Genomic DNA, 18,886 nt, shown 5'->3' with positions numbered 1-18,886 from the left:
TACCTATGTATCTCTTCAACAAAGAATATCAAGGGAATGAAGCAAATTTGATAATAGAAGTAAATTGGAAACATTTTTAAAAGAGTATGCTCTGTCTGAATCGCAAAATAATTTTTATATTCCTTTAAACATTTATTGGTAATATAAAATTTGAGTTTAAAGGGACAGTACACCATAAAAAAAATGTTATATAATTCTGCACATAGTGCAGAATTATATAACATTATAATAGCGCAAACATTGTAAAACCAAATTTCCCCTTTGAATTTAAAAAATAACTGCTGTTTTACAGACCCGGTCTCTGTGATCTTCTGAGCGGGTCTATTTTTTTCTAACAGCGCATTGGGCCAGCTGTATAGTCACAGCCCGGCCCGACCTCGCCATAGCACTAAGTGCAGCTCGCTCCTGCTCTGTCAGACAGCAGGAGCGAGCTGCACTTAGTGCTATGGCGCGGTCGGGCTGGGCTGTGACTATACAGCTGGCCCGATGCGCTGTTAGAAAAAAACAGACCCGCTCAGAAGATCACAGAGAGCGGGTCTGTAAAACAGCAGTTATTTTTTAAATTCAAAGGGGAAATTTGGTTTTACAATGTTTGCGCTATTATAATGTTATATAATTCTGCACTATGTGCAGAATTATATAACATTTTTTTTATGGTTTACTGTCCCTTTAATGTCCCTTTGTCCGTGCAACTCGCTAATAAGATTGGTACTTATCAATAGAAAACATAATATTGTATTTGAAAATATAGTCTGTAAGCTGAGAAAACTATACACTTTCATTATTGGCTTAGAAAAACGAATGAATTTACTATGAGATTCTTAATTAAACTTTCATGATTCAGAAAGAACATTTAATTTTAAGAGACTACTCAATTTACTTCTGGTATAAATTTGTTATCTTGGCATCCTTTTTTGAAAAGCAAACCTAGGTAGGCTAAGGGGGAACAATGTACTACTGGGAGCTAGTTGGCGATTGGTGGCTGCACACAAACGTCTCTGGATCACCAGATGTGTTTATCTAGGTCCCAGTAGTGCATTATTGTCCTGGTATTAACTTTATGTGCTTAAACCTTTTACAGGGGTTAAATACATAGTTACATGCATGCAATAATAAAATACTATAGCATGTTAAAACATTTTCTTTTTGCTCTTTTATGTCCCTTTAAGTTACACGTCCCCTTAAAAATATTTTACTTTATCATTGATCCATAGTGTATTATTGGTCCTGGGCAAAAGCCAGCTTGTTTTGTGTTATGTGAAAGGTCATATCTTTCTACCAAATGCATCCAAACATCAAGGGGTTGATTTATCAACCTCTTCGGCAGGCTTTTGCCTGCCTACGACTGCAAGTTCTCACAAGAGAACCTGCACGCTGTACTTAACAAGCAGCGGTCATCAGACCGCTGCTTCCCTACCCTAAGAGGTGGCGAATTTCAATCTCCCCAGTCTAGTCCGACCAGGGAGATTGACAGCTCCTGCCTGGGCATGATTGGCTGTGCGCGGGCAGGGGCGGGATTGCACGCAAGCGCAAAATAGCACTCGTGTGCAATGCTGAATTCCGCCAGCTTGATAAATCGACCTCCAAATGGTTGTTTCAAGTGCTTTCACCTGAAGATAACACTTTAAAGCTGTGTTCTAAAACAAATTTTTAGGTTGTTTTCTTAAAAAAAGTATCACTTATTACATGCAACTTTAATATATTCTGTTAGAACTTGTTACACAGACAAAATGTTCTAGAAAGCTGCCTAACCATTTATTCCTCCAGAACACACATTTCCTCCATTTTCCACACAAAAGAGCTTCACAATCTCTATTCCTCTCTACCCTCATAAATAGTACATTCTTTTCCGTAGCTATAGGAGTAAAAAGCATAGCTTGACCCATTTGACAATTTTTTTTTGGGGGGGGGGGGACACACAAATTTACCCATTGGATGTAAATAACTGAATGAAAATGTCGCTATACAAGAGTGTTAGTATAAGCTAAGCAAGTAACAAATAATAGGTCCAGAAAGAATGGAAAATATTAGATGCAAATAATTTCTTTTAAAGTGTTTTGGTGCCTCCACCTTGGTAGTGAGTCGGCATAGATAAAATACTACAGAAGTGTCATAAACAACACTGCTATAGCATAAGTTTCTGAAAGTTGAGGTTTTATTTACAAAATGTAGATAATAAAATGGAATGCTTTCCTTGTCCAGGAAACATTCACTAATGCTGATTTTTGCTCTGCTTTCCACAGAGTTGCTGGAATTGCGGTCGTAAAGCTAGTGAAACGTGCAGCGGCTGTAACACTGCGCGATACTGTGGCTCCTTCTGCCAGCACAAAGACTGGGAAAAGCACCACCATGTTTGTGGTCAGACCCTGCACCATCCATCAAGCGCACCTCCAGCAACCCCTACTTCAAGCCCCACCGCAAGTAGCTCTGCTTCCCGCTCTGGGACTCCCGCCACCCCTCTTTTGTTGGACACCGCCTCACGTTAACAAAGTGTGTGAGATACAGAAAATCCTGAAAGATGACGCTGACCAGCTACTGATAAATATCCTTGCCCCAACCCCTGATTATTGCACCTGTCTGGCTCACATTTAGGGTGTATTCCGACAGCCTGTCAAGACTTTATCTACACCTTTTGAGTTTGTTTGTGGATGGGTTGGGGGGGATCTGAAGCCAGTAGCGGTCTGGTTATATTCCAGGAACCAGGATAACAAGGCTTTCATTACAGAAGAAAGCTAGGGGTCTCTTACAAAGCACAACATGGAGGAAGCTCCAGTAAATGCCAGAGCCCCTTTAGGAAGAAATAAACCTGGAAAAGCATTAGGTTGATGGGAATGAATATTTTATTTATAACTTCTTTGAACTCTTTGGCTTTAAAAGTAATAATCCAAAAAAACACACAGAAGTATACAAAAGAAACTACCTTGCTAGTCATCCAAGAAATGTCTAACACCAACAACACCTCTAAAGGAATCCCAAAAAAAAGGAACTTAATCCAAACATTGCCAGCCCTGCCAAAGTCATATATAACCTGATTTGAGGAGAAAAGAATCCTTCTGGGAATAGACCCAGAGTGCATGCAGGCTGTGTTGTGAATGCGGAGGAGAGAGAGCACTGGAGTAAGCTCCTCACTAGACAGAGCCGCAAGAAGATGTGGCCTCTTCTTAGACGCTTGCTCTGTTACTGCACTTACAGATACATCCGCATCTTCCTCCTCTACCTCATGTTGCTTTGGTCTGTAGGACCCTCACAAACAATCTGCTGCCTCCCTTAATTATGGGAGAAAAAAAAATAACTACAGACACATTATCAATGTTTGACAGACCCTAAGTAGGAGCTAATAACCTACACCTTGACTTCTGCAAGGGTGAGATACTTGGATTGCAGAAAAAGCCTTTATTTTTTGGACAATAAGGCCCACCCCATAATTTGGGGATTTGAGATTAATTTAAGGAGCCCTGTTGACTCAGACTATTGCCCATCATGGGAAGATTGTACAGTTTTTTTATTTTCTATTTATAAGAAACAAAAGAATTCCCATGTAGGGGACGAGAGTGCAATATGAAAAATGTGAGGCTACTGACTGGGGATTGGGGTGGGTGGCGGCAGCTGCAAATATATTAAAAATATAGGGGTCACATGGGATAAATATGAAGGAATAAAGAGCATAGCAGATGATGATTGGTTACAGAGGTAATTGCTCTGCATCATGATTTCCATGGGACCCTAAACTATGTAATAGTATGTAAAGATATACACAGATAAAGAGAGCCTGAGAGATTCATAGGCCAGATACAATAAAGTACCTGCTTGTTTTGGGATTTTGTATAGTGAAGCTCTGTTCGAGCTTCAAAATAATGAGATACTGCTAAGCGAGGCATGAAGGCAGGATTAAGTATTGTGAGTGTATATGTTTGTTGGCAGCCCAGTACCATAAAATGGGAAAATGTTAACCAATAACCAGAATTATTTGCCAAATATGTGCGGAAACTAATCCTGTGATGTTAGAGTGAATTAGTTTGGCCTGCAGCTCAAAGGTTTATATTAAAATAGCAGGAATAGATAACTTCACAAAGCTTTAGTTTATTTCCTTAGTTATCACTAAATGGAATGAGAATTACCAATATGGCAGTAAATTTTTTGCCTGCAAAGCATTATGGGAAGTATCTCAAGTGGCAGACATATCACAAGATAGTTTGCACTTGGGGAGAAAAGAAAAATAGATATATAAATAAAGGGTGCCATTCATCAGATATAAGCTGTGAAATTAGAAATAGAGATACCCAAATATACGTGTTGCTATTTTAACCCTTTTTACAACCTGCACAGTTACATTCTATTCCATTTGTATAGTTTGCCAATATTTTTTTTTCTACAAAATTCTCCATTTTGTAGATACATTCTGGAATAGAACCTACTGCATGGTTGGAAAAAGGTCTTTAATTAGGATGATGTTATTAAATCAAACCACATTTTTGCTGTGTCTCCATCCTCATCTTAGCTACATGTCAAGAAATGTATTGTTTGTATGTCATATGAAAGAGTCTAATATATTACCTATTTGGGGCATGTTTAATGATTGCCAGCAGCAGCTTTAAGGCGTTTGTGATATGTCCTTTTGTTTTGTATATGTAACACTGTTTGCCCTCCTCTTTTGTCACAATCTGATTGGTCATTTCCTGGCTGTGACATAAGTCATACCTCTGTGGCTAAATGTAAAGCATTCTGGACTTGGTCTCCCACCAAAGCTACTCTGTCCTTGTCAATGTTGTTCAACCTCTGCTCAAGTCGTTATCATGCTCTTTATAAACATAATGTACTTCTGTCCACTTTTCACCCATTTATTTTTGGAGATAAGGAGTTTCAACCATGGACCGTTATTCCCAATATGGACCTTCCTTGGCCACACTACCTCCAACTAATTTCACAACCCAATGAGTGACTCAAAAACACATGGCTAACAGCACTTCATGTTCAAACCAAAATGCGACAGTAAAAGAGGACTGGGGCCTCTGACTTGAAAATAAAATAATAAAGCAGCTTTAAATACTGAAAATAAGCATCCCTCGGATCAAAGAACATAGACCTTTGCAGATGGGTGCCTCTTCTTGTGTCCCAATAGGGTTGTAGCTTTAAAGATGGCCGTTGCCATGCCAAATCAGTTCTCCTGTGTTCCTATTACACAACATATTTCATTGTCACCTACAGCTGTTTGTTTGCTTTTTTTAAAAAAATATTTATTTATTTATTTTTGTTTTAAGTCGGCTGCCACCTTTAACAATCTCCCCCTTTAAACCCTGCACTTTATAGTCTCCAAGCTCTGCTAATGGGAAATGTGAATTACAATTTTAAATGTACTGAGTGTGAGTAGTTACTCATTTGTGCTGTGGGGCAGGGTTCAAGGCCATCAAACACTGATGGAGTCATCTGTTTATTAACTTGTTAGCTGCCAAAAGTATGCATGTTGCCAGCAATCTTCTGGGTGTCCACTTGTTATGAATTTCTGTTCTCTTTCTAGGTAGACCATGGAATATAATATATAATCTTTGGTGATGTCAACTATTCTAACATTTACTCATTTCCACCCACTTAAAGGAACCTAACACTCAAGCATTTTCATACATGCCAGAAGGTTATTTATTTTTTAATTAAAAACATTGTGCTCAAAGTTGTTTGAATTTCAAATTTAAACTTGCAAAAATGGTATTGCTGTATTAATGCTCACTGACGGATAAGGACAGCCCTCATGGCGCTATTGGTGGAGAAAGAAAAGCCCCAGATGCATGACAGGGGGAAAATATTTATAAATCAGTTTTTTTATGATCATATTTATACTAATATATTTGGGCATGCTTGGGTTAGATTTGCATACAATGTCATGTGAACCCTAGCTAGGATAATCAGGGGCAGTCACTTTAATAAACTACCTGTACTAAACTAGAAATCTTAAAGGGCTGTTAAAAACTCAAAATGTAATTCCTTATAGAGGGCCAGATTACAAGTGGAGTGCTATTTAAAGCTCCCGCTCTAGCGTTACCTACGCCAGAAATAAGCTTTTTATGCTTTTCGGGTTGCACTCGTATTATGAGTTGAAAGTAAACTGTTTTCGCTAAGCCGAAGTTAAAATATCATGCGCGCGATAACATATGCCCCCATAGAAGTCAATGGAGCAAAACACCCTACTTGTGCAACACACACAATTTCATATTCTCAAGTGCGCTAACCCAATATGAAAATATGGTAAGTACACAACCTGTGTACAGCACCTTGATATAATCTGATGCTCGAGGAACAGAGGTGACTGCAAACCCCTCAATGTATGCAATCCATTTTAGAGGATTTTATTCAAGCATGTTTGCAAAGGTACAAACGTTAAAACACCATATGAATATTTCACATTCCAAATGTTCTTCACATAGAAGAATATGTTATATTAATTCATAAATACATATATATATATATATATATATATATATATATATATATATAAATAGAATATATAGTAACATGTATTTACAAATACTTAGAACATATTCTGATATGTGAAGAACATTGGAATGTGAAATATTTACAGTAACTACACAATATAATTTAAATGTGAATATTGTATAAATATGTTTTTTCATGATTTTTACTTAACGGCAAAGGGCTCCAATGCACTTATATAAATGTCTATATATGTGTACATATCTATTTATGTGTTTATATATGTCTGTAAATACATATACACACACACACACACACACATATATATATATATACATATATATATATATATATATATATATATATATATATATATATATATATATATATATACACATCTTTAGTGATGTATATGTATGTATCTCTATGTTAAATCCCTTTGCCTGCTTTTTTTTCTAACACCTGAGACCTCATATCTTTGAGTATTTATTACTTTTGTGTGCACTTTTTAAAAAAAAAAATTTTTTATTAGATGGTGTCATTATGAGTGTAACTGTACCTTGTAATGTGTTTTTGATGTGTTTTGTGACACTTTTGTTTTGTTTTGCAAAACAGTTAAAGGGACAGTAAACACCAGAATTTTTGTTGTTTAAAAAAGGTAGATAATCCCTTTATTACCCATTCCCAAATTTTGCATAACCAACATAGTAATAATAATATACTTTTTACTTCTGTGATTACCTTGTATCTATGCCTCTGCAAACTGCCCCCTTATTTCAGTTCTTTTGACAGACTTGCATTTTTAGCCAATCAGTGCTGACTCCTAGGAGCTTCACGTGCCTGAGCTCAATGTTATCTATATGAAACACATGAACTAACGCCCTCTAGTGGTGAAAAACTGTCAAAATGCTTTCAGATTAGAGGCAGACTTCAAGGTCTAAGAAATTAGCACATGAACCTCCTAGATTTAGCTTTCAATTAAGAATACCAAGAGAACAAAGCAAAATTGGTAATAAAAGTAAATTGGAAAGTTGGAGGAAAGGAGATTTAATCTCCTGCAACGGAAACGTTTTTTCACTGTAAGAGCAATAAAATTTTGAAACTCATTACCAAAGGAGGTAGTGAATGCCAATACCCTAGATAAATTTAAAAATTATTTGGATACATTTCTGTCTATAAACAAAATTCATGGATATGATTGCTAGTATTAAATAGGTCACCTTTTAGTGGGATTATTTACTGGAGCTTTTTGTATATATTTTAGATTTGTATAGGTTGAACTCGATGGACTTCGGTCTTTTTTCATCCTCATCTACTATGTTACTATGTAATGTAACTATGTAATAAAAAAAATGTTACTATGTAATATTTTTTTTGACTTTACTGTCCCTTTAACCAGAGCTCTGAGGATGCGGTAATCATTCTAGCGTAAATTGCGATTGCGCTCAAGCGATCCCATTTACTTTCAACTTGTAAAACGATTGGAAAAACCAACGTGCAAACATCCACAATAAACCCCTTATAGCTTGTGCGTAACTGTTAACACGTCGCCCATTCTGTCCCAAAATGTTTAATTGTGCATTAAAAAAAAATAACTTTGTAGTGCATTTATATTAATTATTTTTGCCTACTTTTCCTGTAATATAAATCTGAAAATTGTAGTCTTACACTCAGAGAGACTGGATTGCATTTGGTGGAATTCAAATCTGTACAGTGATTGTTTAAAAAGTACAGGAGCTCATTTATAGCTGTCTATATCATCCCTTGTGGTGACTTACAAACACCATTAGAAGCTATTTAAGGGTTATGACCGTGGACTTGAAAACAAAGCAAACTATGTATTCTGTTGAGCATATTTTGCAATTCACTGATTTATTTCTGATGCATATATTAAAGATTAATGTCCCTTTAAATGAAATATGTGGGTGGGTATCAAGGGTAAGGTTTGAATACCTTTGAGCTAGGCAAAACACAGTGAAATGATGTAAGCCTAAAACCTAGGCCTCGATCCGATAAAAATTGTCGCCCGCAAAAGCCGGCAACGCCAAATTTTGTGCTGGTTTGGTATCACATATACGGCGTAACATAGAAGTTACGCTCATATATTTCTGCCTTCGGCCGTAGTTTTTTGGCCCATAGACAGGTATACCAAACCAGCGCAGTTTGGTATCCAATATACAGCGTAAGGACTTACTTGGCGAAAATGGAGAAATCTTACTCCATTTTCACCTCGTCACAATTGCAGGCGTAGTAAGCCTTACGCTGTGTATCGGAGCCCCGTAGCTCCCTAAACTAGCTGCAAAATAAAACCTAACACATGCGCAATGTCTATCTACCTGTCAACCACGATCCCCCGCCGCAATCCCTAATAAAGTATTTAACCCCTAAACCGCCACCTACATTAACTACCCCCTAATGTGAGCCCCTTACTCCGCCGCCACCTAAATTACCTACCCCCTAATGTGAGCCCCTTACACCGCCGCCACCTACATTACCTACCCCCTAATGTGAGCTCCTTACACCGCCGCTACCTACATTACCTACCCCCTAATGTGAGCCCCTTACACCACCGCCACCTACATTACCTACCCCCTAATGTGAGCCCCTTACTCCGCCGCCACCTACATTACCTACCCCCTAATGTGAGCCCCTTACACCGCCGCCACCTACATTACCTACCCCCTAATGTGAGCCCCTTACACCGCCGCCACCTACATTACCTACCCCCTAATGTGAGCCCCTTACTCCGCCGCCACCTACATTACCTACTCCCTAATGTGAGCTCCTTACACCGCCACTACCTACATTACCTACCCCCTAATGTAAGCTCCTACCCCGCCGCCAGCTATATTAAAATTATTAACCCCTAATCTAATCCCCCTACCCCGCCACCAGCTATATTAAAATTATTAACCCTTAATTTAATCCCCCTACCCCGCCACCAGCTTTATTAAATACATTAACCCCTAATCTAATCCCCCTACACCGCCGCCACCTATATTAACCCTAATTATATTAGGGTTAATATAGTTAATATAGTTATTATATTATATATATATTAACTATATTAACCCTATCTAACGCTAACACCATTAACTTAATTATTATTAAAATAAATATAAATAATATTAATAATATTAACTAAATTTTTCCTATTTAAATCTAAATACTTACCTATAAAATAAACCCTAAGATAGCTACAATATAATTAATAATTACATTGTAGCTATTTTACGGTTTATACTTATTTTACAGGTAACTTGGTATTTATTTTAACTAGGTACAATAGCTATTAAATAGTTAATAACTATTTACTAGCTACCTAGTTAAAATAATTACCAATTTACCTGTAAAATAAATCCTAACCTGTTACAAATACACCTACACTATCAATAAATTAAATAAACTACAAATATCTAAACTAAAATACAATTAAATACACTAAACTAAATTACAAAAAAACAAAAAACACTAAATTACAAAAAATAAAAAAGATTACAAGAATTTTAAGCTACTTACACCTAATCTAAGCCCCCTAATAAAATAATAAAACCCCCCAAAATAACAAAAATGCCCTACCCTATTCTAAATTAAAAAGTAACAAGCTCTTTTACCAGCCCTTAAAAGGGCTTTTTGCAGGGCATTGCCCCAAAGTAATCAGCTCTTTTGCCTGTAAAAAACCCCCACAATACCACCCCCCAACATTACAACCCACCACCCACATACCCCTACTCTAAACCCACCCAAACCCCCCTTAAAAAAACCTAAGACTAACCCCCAGAAGATCTCCCTACCTTTAGTCGTCTTCACCCAGCCGGGCCGAACTCTTCATCCAGATGGGGTCCTCCATCCCGGCGATGTCTTCATCCAAGCGGCAAAGAAGAGGTCTTCCATCCCGGCGATATCTTCATCCAAGCGGCAAAGAAGAGGTCCTCCATCGGGACAAAGTCTTCCTCCAAGCGGCATCTTCAATCTTCTTTCTTCCGGCTTCTTCCGACCTCCGACGCGGAACATCCAGCTGGCCCGACGACTGAACGACGAATGAAGTTTCCTTTAAATGACGTCATCCAAGATGGCGTCCCTCGAATTCCGATTGGCTGATAGGATTCTATCAGCTAATCGGAATTAAGGTAAGAAAATCTGATTGGCTGATTCAATCAGCCAATCAGATTCAAGTTCAATCCGATTGGCTGATCCAATCAGCCAATCAGATTGAGCTTGCATTCTATTGGCTGTTCCGATTACTTTTTACCTCTGTGATTACCTTGTATCTATGCCTCTGCAAACTGCCCCCTTATTTCAGTTCTTTTGACAGACTTGCATTTTTAGCCAATCAGTGCTGACTCCTAGGAGCTTCACGTGCCTGAGCTCAATGTTATCTATATGAAACACATGAACTAACGCCCTCTAGTGGTGAAAAACTGTCAAAATGCTTTCAGATTAGAGGCAGACTTCAAGGTCTAAGAAATTAGCACATGAACCTCCTAGATTTAGCTTTCAATTAAGAATACCAAGAGAACAAAGCAAAATTGGTAATAAAAGTAAATTGGAAAGTTGGAGGAAAGGAGATTTAATCTCCTGCAACGGAAACGTTTTTTCACTGTAAGAGCAATAAAATTTTGAAACTCATTACCAAAGGAGGTAGTGAATGCCAATACCCTAGATAAATTTAAAAATTATTTGGATACATTTCTGTCTATAAACAAAATTCATGGATATGATTGCTAGTATTAAATAGGTCACCTTTTAGTGGGATTATTTACTGGAGCTTTTTGTATATATTTTAGATTTGTATAGGTTGAACTCGATGGACTTCGGTCTTTTTTCATCCTCATCTACTATGTTACTATGTATGTTACATGCCCTATTTAAATAATGAAATATTTTTTTTGACTTTACTGTCCCTTTAACCAGAGCTCTGAGGATGCAGTAATCATTCTAGCGTAAATTGCGATTGAGCTCAAGCGATCCCATTTACTTTCAACTTGTAAAACCATTGGAAAAACCAACGTGCAAACAGCCACGATAAACCCCTTATAGCTTGTGCGTAACTGTTAACACGTCGCCCATTCTGTCCCAAAATGTTTAATTGTGCATTAAAAAAAAAATAACTTTGTAGTGCATTTATATTAATTATTTTTGCCTACTTTTCCTGTAATATAAATCTGAAAATTGTAGTCTTACACTCAGAGAGACTGGATTGCATTTGGTGGAATTTAAATCTGCACATTGATTGTTTAAAAAGTACAGGAGCTCATTTATAGCTGTCTATATCATCCCTTGTGGGTTATGACCGTGGACTTGAAAACAAAGCAAACTATGAATTCTGTTGCGCATATTTTGCAATTCACTGATTCATTTCTGATGCATATATTAAAGATTAATGTCCCTTTAAATGAAATATGTGGGTGTGTATCAAGGGTAAGGTTTGAATACCTTTGAGCTAGGCAAAACACAGTGAAATGATGTAAGCCTAAAACCTAGGCCTCGATCCTATAAAAATAGTCACCCGCAAAAGCCGCCGACGCCCAATTTTTCGCTGGTTTGGTATCACATATACGGCGTAACATAGAAGTTACGCTCATATATTTCTGCCTTCGGCTGTAGTTTTTTGGCCCATAGACAGGTATACCAAACCAGCGCAGTTTGGTATCCAATATACAGCGTAAGGACTTACGTGGCGAAAATGGAGAAATCTTACTCCATTTTCACTTCGCCACAAATTGCAGGCGTAGTAAACCTTACGCTGTGTATCGGAGCCCCGTAGCTCCCTAAACTAGCTGCAAAATAAAACCTAACGCATGCGCAATGTCTATCAACCGCCGCTCCCGGACCCCGCCACCACCTACATTAACTACCCCCTAATCTGAGCCCCTTACTCCGCCGCCACCTACATTACCTAGCCCCTAATGTGAGCCCCTTACACCGCCGCCACCTACATTACCTACCCCCTAATGTGAGCCCCTTACTCCGCCGCCACCTACATTACCTACCCGCTAATGTGAGCTCCTTACACCGCCGCCACCTACATTACCTACCCCCTAATGTGAGCTCCTACCCCACCGCCAGCTATATTAAAATTATTAACCCCTAATCTAATCCCCCTACCCCGCCGCCAGCTATATTAAAATTATTAACCCCTAATTTAATCCCCCTACACCGCCACCAGCTATATTAAATACATTAACCCCTAATCTAATCCCCCTACACCGCCGCCACATATATTAACTATATTAACCCTAATTATATTAGGGCTAATATAGTTATATTATATATATTAACTATATTAACCCTAATTATATTAGGGTTAATATAGTTAATATAGTTATTATATATATATTAACTATATTAACCCTATCTAACGCTAACACCACTAACTTAATTATTATTAAAATAAATCTAAATAATATTAATAATATTAACTAAATTATTCCTATTTAAATCTAAATACATCCAGCTGGCCCGATGACTGAACGACGAATGAAGTTTCCTTTAAATGACGTCATCCAAGATGGCGTCCCTCGAGTTCCGATTGGCTGATAGGATTCTATCAGCCAATCAGAATTAAGGTAAGAAAATCTGATTGGCTGATTCAATCAGCCAATCAGATTCAAGTTCAATCCGATTGGCTGATCCAATCAGCCAATCAGATTGAGCTCGCATTCTATTGGCTGTTCTAGTGCCCATTATTTATCAATCTCTACAGGTTCAACAATTAGAAGTCTATAGAAATGGTTTATAAATGCATAGTAGCCACGGGTTCTATAGGTATATTATAGAGATAATATTTACAGTGTTAAAAGGGACAACCATGTGCAAAATAAAATATTGTAATGTGTTAAATGCAAGCATTAGTACATTAACAAAATGCTCATTTGGTAAAGTCAGCTGCTGAGCAGTAATGCACTACTGGGAGCTGTCTGGTGAATCAAGACTAGAGACATTATGTAGTCACCAATCACCTGCTAGCTCCCTAGCCTACAAATTATATCATAACAAATGTGATAATAGAAGTAAAAAAGTCTCTTACGTTTTATGTTGTATCTGAAGCATTACTTTAGACTTTCATGATCAGATAAGGCTACTAAGAGACTTCATCAGGAATAGAAAGAGAATAAAAAAGGATTTAAATTCAGAGCAGTACATTTAGTTAACATATTGTAAATGAGCATCGGTGAGCTGTTAATTGAGGAGAATTACATCACTGTAAGAGATTACTAAGCTCTAGAAGATGCCCAACTATAGGGAGAAGATGCACCCCTAATCTCCTCCCCGCCTATTTGGTATATAAATTGTGCTTTGTCCCACAATCCCTAGAGAGGCAAAAAAGGAAAATCCATAACCTAAGTTTTTTAAATGCTGCAAATGATCTAAACCAGCTATTTGATTTTCAGGTTACAAGATGTGCGTTTTGGCCTGTGTAGGTAACACGAAACAAAACACAAGCTTTACATAAAAGTGATGGATAAAATACAACCTTCATTTTCTTCTAAAACATAAAAGTAGTTTTTAAGCTGTTAAGTGAGCAGAAGCATTTTGTCTTCATATTGATTTGACATAAATCTGTTTCTCACTAGGGGCCTGGTCATCAAAAACTTGTCGGCATTAAGAGAATTCACGTAAAATCTTTTTTAAGCATTATTTTATAATATATGTGTCTCTCCTTCTTTCCCAGAACCCTGTATAGCTAGAAAAACAGCTCTTAAAGGGATATTGTACACTAATTTTCTTTGCATAAATGTTTTGTAGATCCATTTATATAGCCCATCTAGGGGTGTTTTTGTAAAAATGCATAGTTTTACTTATTTATAAATAACATTGTGCTGATTTTCAGACTCCTAACCAAACCCCAAAGTTTTAAATGTATACTGATGTATACAGACTTCAGACTGCTTCTATTTGTTTAATTGGTCTTTTCATATGCAGGGGAGGGTCTGCTCTCAGCCCCTTTCAGTAGGTGGTGTCCCTGATTAACCTCATCAACACTGCTAAATTGGGGGCTTCTAAGTAAGTTTTTAAAATGTTTTATACTGGATTTTTATATCAATATCTGTGCATATTATTCTTTATAGTAGTGTCTATTACATGCAGTTAAATGAAAATTGGTGTATACTGTCCCTTTAAGCTAAAATTTTCCTTTCTAAATTTGAGGGACCTTGCAGTACTGACAGGATTTCTTATATAATATCACCAGACCAAAGAGTGTTACAACATTGGGCCCATTATGACAGAAACATATCCAAGCATTTTGCCTTATAGTGTGACAGACGCAAATAACGGTTATTCAAAATATTTTAGGATTTCCTATTAAAGAGACATTGAACACAACATATAAATTCTCAAAACATTTTTAAATATACTAAAAAAACAACAACTTTTGCAATGTACTTTTTGTACTTATTTTATTTGTGCAACGTAATTTAACTCAGCCACTGCTTCCTGAGAGGTTAGAATACATATAAAATCTAGAACCTTGACCATGCAACATGCTACAACTTATTTATATCTGTCTCTGATTGTCCACAGCAAAGTAGATAAGCTAAACATATCCAAGACATTTTTAAGAAAAACTTGCCCAGTACTCGAGATTTTTTTTACACAGAAATAGAGCCTTTGTTTATAAAAGCATATATATATATATATATATATATATATATATATAGCAACTAGTTATTTTTTTCACAAAATTCTGCAATTATTGTAAAATTACTCAAAAAAGTAAGAAAATAATATACAGTATCTCACAAAAGTGAGTACACCCCTCACATTTTTGTAAATATTTTATTATATCTTTTCATGTGACAACACTGAAGAAATGACACTTTGCTACAATGTAAAGTAGTGAGTGTACAGCCTGTATAACAGTGTAAATTTGCTGTCCCCTCAAAATAACTCAACACACAGCCATTAATGTCTAAACCGTTGGCAACAAAAGTGAATACACCCCTAAGTGGAAATGTCCAAATTGGGCCCAATTAGCCATTTTCCCTCCCCGGTGTCATGTGACTCATTAGTGTTACAAGGTCTCAGGTGTGAATGGGGAGCAGGTGTGTTAAATTTGGTGTTATCGCTCTCACACTCTCTAATACTGGTCACTGGAAGTTCAACATGGCACCTCATAGAAAAGAACTCTCTGGGGATCTGAAAAAAAGAATTGTTGCTCTACATAAAGATGGCATAGGCTATAAAAAGATTGCCAAGGCCCTGAAACTGAGCTGCAGTATGGTGGGCAAGACCATACAGTGGTTTCACAGGACAGGTTCCACTCAGAACAGGCCTCGCCATGGTCGACCAAAGAAGTTGAGTGCACGTGCTCAGCATCATATCTAGAGGTTGTCTTTGGGAAATAGACATATGAGTGCTGCCAGCATTGCTGCAGAGGTTGAAGGGGTGGGGGGTCAGCCTGTCAGTGCTCAGACCATACTCCACACACTGCATCAAATTGGTCTGCATGGCTGTCGTCCCAGAAGGAAGCTTCTTCTAAAGATGATGCACACGAAAGCCTGCAAACAGTTTGCTAAAGACAAGCAGACTAAGGACATGGATTACTGGAACCATGTCCTGTGGTACGATGAGACCAAGATAAACTTATTTAGTCGATATGATGTCAAGCGTGTGTGGCGGCAACCAAGTGAGGAGTACAAAGACAAGTGTGTCTTGCCTACAGTCAAGCATGGTGGTGGGAGTGTCATGGTCTGGGCCTGCATGAGTGCTGCCGGCACTAGGGGGCTACAGTTCATTGAGGGAACCATGAATGCCAACATGTACTGTGACATACTGAAGCAGAGTATGATCCCCTCCCTTCAGAGACTGGGCCACAGGGTAGTATTCCAACATGATAACGTCTCTAAATACACCTCTAAGACGACCACTGCCTTGCTAAAGAAGCTGAGGGTAAAGGTGATGGACTGGCCAAGCATGTCTCCAGACCTAAATCCTATAGAGCATCTGTGAGCCATCCTCAAAACGGAAGGTGGGGGAGAGCAAGGTCTCTAACATCCACCAGCTCTGTTATGTCGTTATGGAGGAGTGGAAGAGGACTCCAGTGGCAACCTGTGAAGCTCTGGTGAACTCCATGCCCAAGAAGGGTAAGGCAGTGCTGGAAAATAATGGTGGCCACACAAAATATTGACACTTTGGGCCCAATTTGGACATTTCCACTTAGGGGTGTACTCACTTTTGTTGCCAATGGTTTTGACATTAATGGCTGTGTGTTGAGTTATTTTGAGGGGACAGCAAATTTACACTGTTATACAGGCTGTACACTCACTACTTTACATTGTAGCAAAGTGTCATTTCTTCAGTGTTGTTACATATATATATATATATTACATTGATTTGATTTTGAGACATGGAGGATTTTAATTTCAGTTTTTTATCTCCCCCCATAATTTTAATGAATTTTGGTTTAACCATGAAAATAGCTTTACCAATGCAGCAACCAGACATCTATCTCCTACTGATGAGTTCCAAAAAGAGCAAACAGGCTTGTCTAGTGAGTGATTTCTGGTTTGCTGTCATAATCCTGTTAAAAGGATCACTGTGTCAAAACAGTATTTTTGAAGCAAAAAAACTGAGAATTTGCATATCTAATTTGCATATATTACCCACAATTCTCTTGTGCATTGGAAACATTATAAATAAAGAATTTCTGGGGAAAAGCAAGCGGGGATACTTGCCTAGATGTACTAATTTCCTATGCAAATATTTACATTGATTTTCTATCTATCTATCTATCTATCTATCTATATATATATATATATATATATATATAATGAATTATCATACATATATATATATATATATATATATATATATATATATATATATATATATATATATATATATATATATATATATATATATATATATATATATATATATATATAAAATGAATTATCATATTCCACAAAAACCTTTAGCTTTGTAACTGTAAAATAAAATCATAAAATTTGTTCATTAGCATTCTCTGATTCAGCTTAGACCAAACACATACATTTTTTTAATAATCATTTTAAGGTCTTTTAAAAAATGATGCAATGGGCTAACTCTCATTTGGTATAACAGAACTGTCCACATTGTAAAGATCAACCCCTATATATATATATATATATATATATATATATATATATATTTTATTTTATTTTTATTTTATTTTTTAAAAGTAGACAACCCAAGGTATTGATCTAGGACCATTTTGTTATATTTGATGCCATTATTTGGCCACCAAATGCGATCATTTACAAAAACTTTTGGTTTCTCTTTGGAATTATTTATATACAACTACTGCAGTCATATGACAAATGGTTGTAAACGCTTCCGTGGGATCCCCTTTGTTCAGAAATAGCAAACAAACATGGCTTTGCCATTGGTTTTTGATAACTAAAAGGCCGCTAATTGAAGCTGTGCACCACACTTCTAAAATTCCCAGCAGTGAAGGAGTTAATCAGTTTCCTGTTAAAGGTAATATTTGCTATAGTTAAGAGATTGCCCTCCCACCCCCTGATCCTTCCAAAAAAGCTCTGTTCCCCCATCACTGGTCACCACCATCTTGGATACTGGCATGCAGTTTAGGGCTTTATTTCTTTCCTAAGATATGGAGAATCCACAACGTCATCAATTACTAGTGGGAATATCACTGCTGGCCAGCAGGAGGACGCAAAGAGCACCACAGCAAAGCTGTTAAGTGTCACTCCCCTACACATAATCCCCAGTCATTCTCTTTGCCTTTGTCAAAGAAAATTGCCTTTGTGTCTGAAGAAAAACAGAATTTATGCTTACCTGATAAATTACTTTCTCCAACGGTGTGTCCGGTCCACGGCGTCATCCTTACTTGTGGGATATTCTCTTCCCCAACAGGAAATGGCAAAGAGTCCCAGCAAAGCTGGTCACATGATCCCTCCTAGGCTCCGCCCACCCCAGTCATTCGACCGACGGACAGGAGGAAATATATATAGGAGAAACCATATGATACCGTGGTGACTGTAGTTAGAGAAAATAATTCATCAGACCTGATTAAAAAACCAGGGCGGGCCGTGGACCGGACACACCGTTGGAGAAAGTAATTTATCAGGTAAGCATAAATTCTGTTTTCTCCAACATTGGTGTGTGTCCGGTCCACGGCGTCATCCTTACTTGTGGGAACCAATACCAAAGCTTTAGGACACGGATGAAGGGAGGGAGCAAATCAGGTCACCTAAACAGAAGGCACCACAGCTTGCAAAACCTTTCTCCCAAAAATAGCCTCCGAAGAAGCAAAAGTATCAAATTTGTAAAATTTGGCAAAAGTGTGCAGTGAAGACCAAGTCGCTGCCTTACATATCTGGTCAACAGAAGCCTCGTTCTTGAAGGCCCATGTGGAAGCCACAGCCCTAGTGGAGTGAGCTGTGATTCTTTCAGAAGGCTGCCGCCCGGCAGTCTCATAAGCCAAACGGATAATGCTTTTAAGCCAAAAGGAAAGAGA

The 18,886-nt window shown here is 37.6% G+C and overlaps 1 protein-coding gene across 8 annotated transcripts in view; it reads left to right on the top strand.

Moving 5' to 3' along the window:
* Positions 1-5,665, top strand: part of CBFA2T3 (CBFA2/RUNX1 partner transcriptional co-repressor 3) — a 62,835-nt gene extending 57,170 nt beyond the window's left edge. For 6 of the 8 annotated variants that reach the window (XM_053715850.1, XM_053713454.1, XM_053714904.1 and 3 more), the window contains one exon: positions 2,244-5,665. In XM_053715850.1, the coding sequence (XP_053571825.1) occupies positions 2,244-2,486 (243 nt within the window). In that variant the 3' untranslated portion in view covers positions 2,487-5,665. The remainder of the gene's footprint in view (positions 1-2,243) is intronic. The other 2 variants (XM_053716676.1, XM_053717438.1) reach the window with 2 other exon arrangements.
* The last annotated feature ends 13,221 nt before the right edge of the window (positions 5,666-18,886 follow it).

The sequence above is a fragment of the Bombina bombina genome, chromosome 1 (genome assembly GCF_027579735.1).
Source record: "Bombina bombina isolate aBomBom1 chromosome 1, aBomBom1.pri, whole genome shotgun sequence".
NCBI lineage: Eukaryota > Metazoa > Chordata > Amphibia > Anura > Bombinatoridae > Bombina > Bombina bombina.
This window is presented reverse-complemented; position numbering and strand designations above follow the sequence as displayed.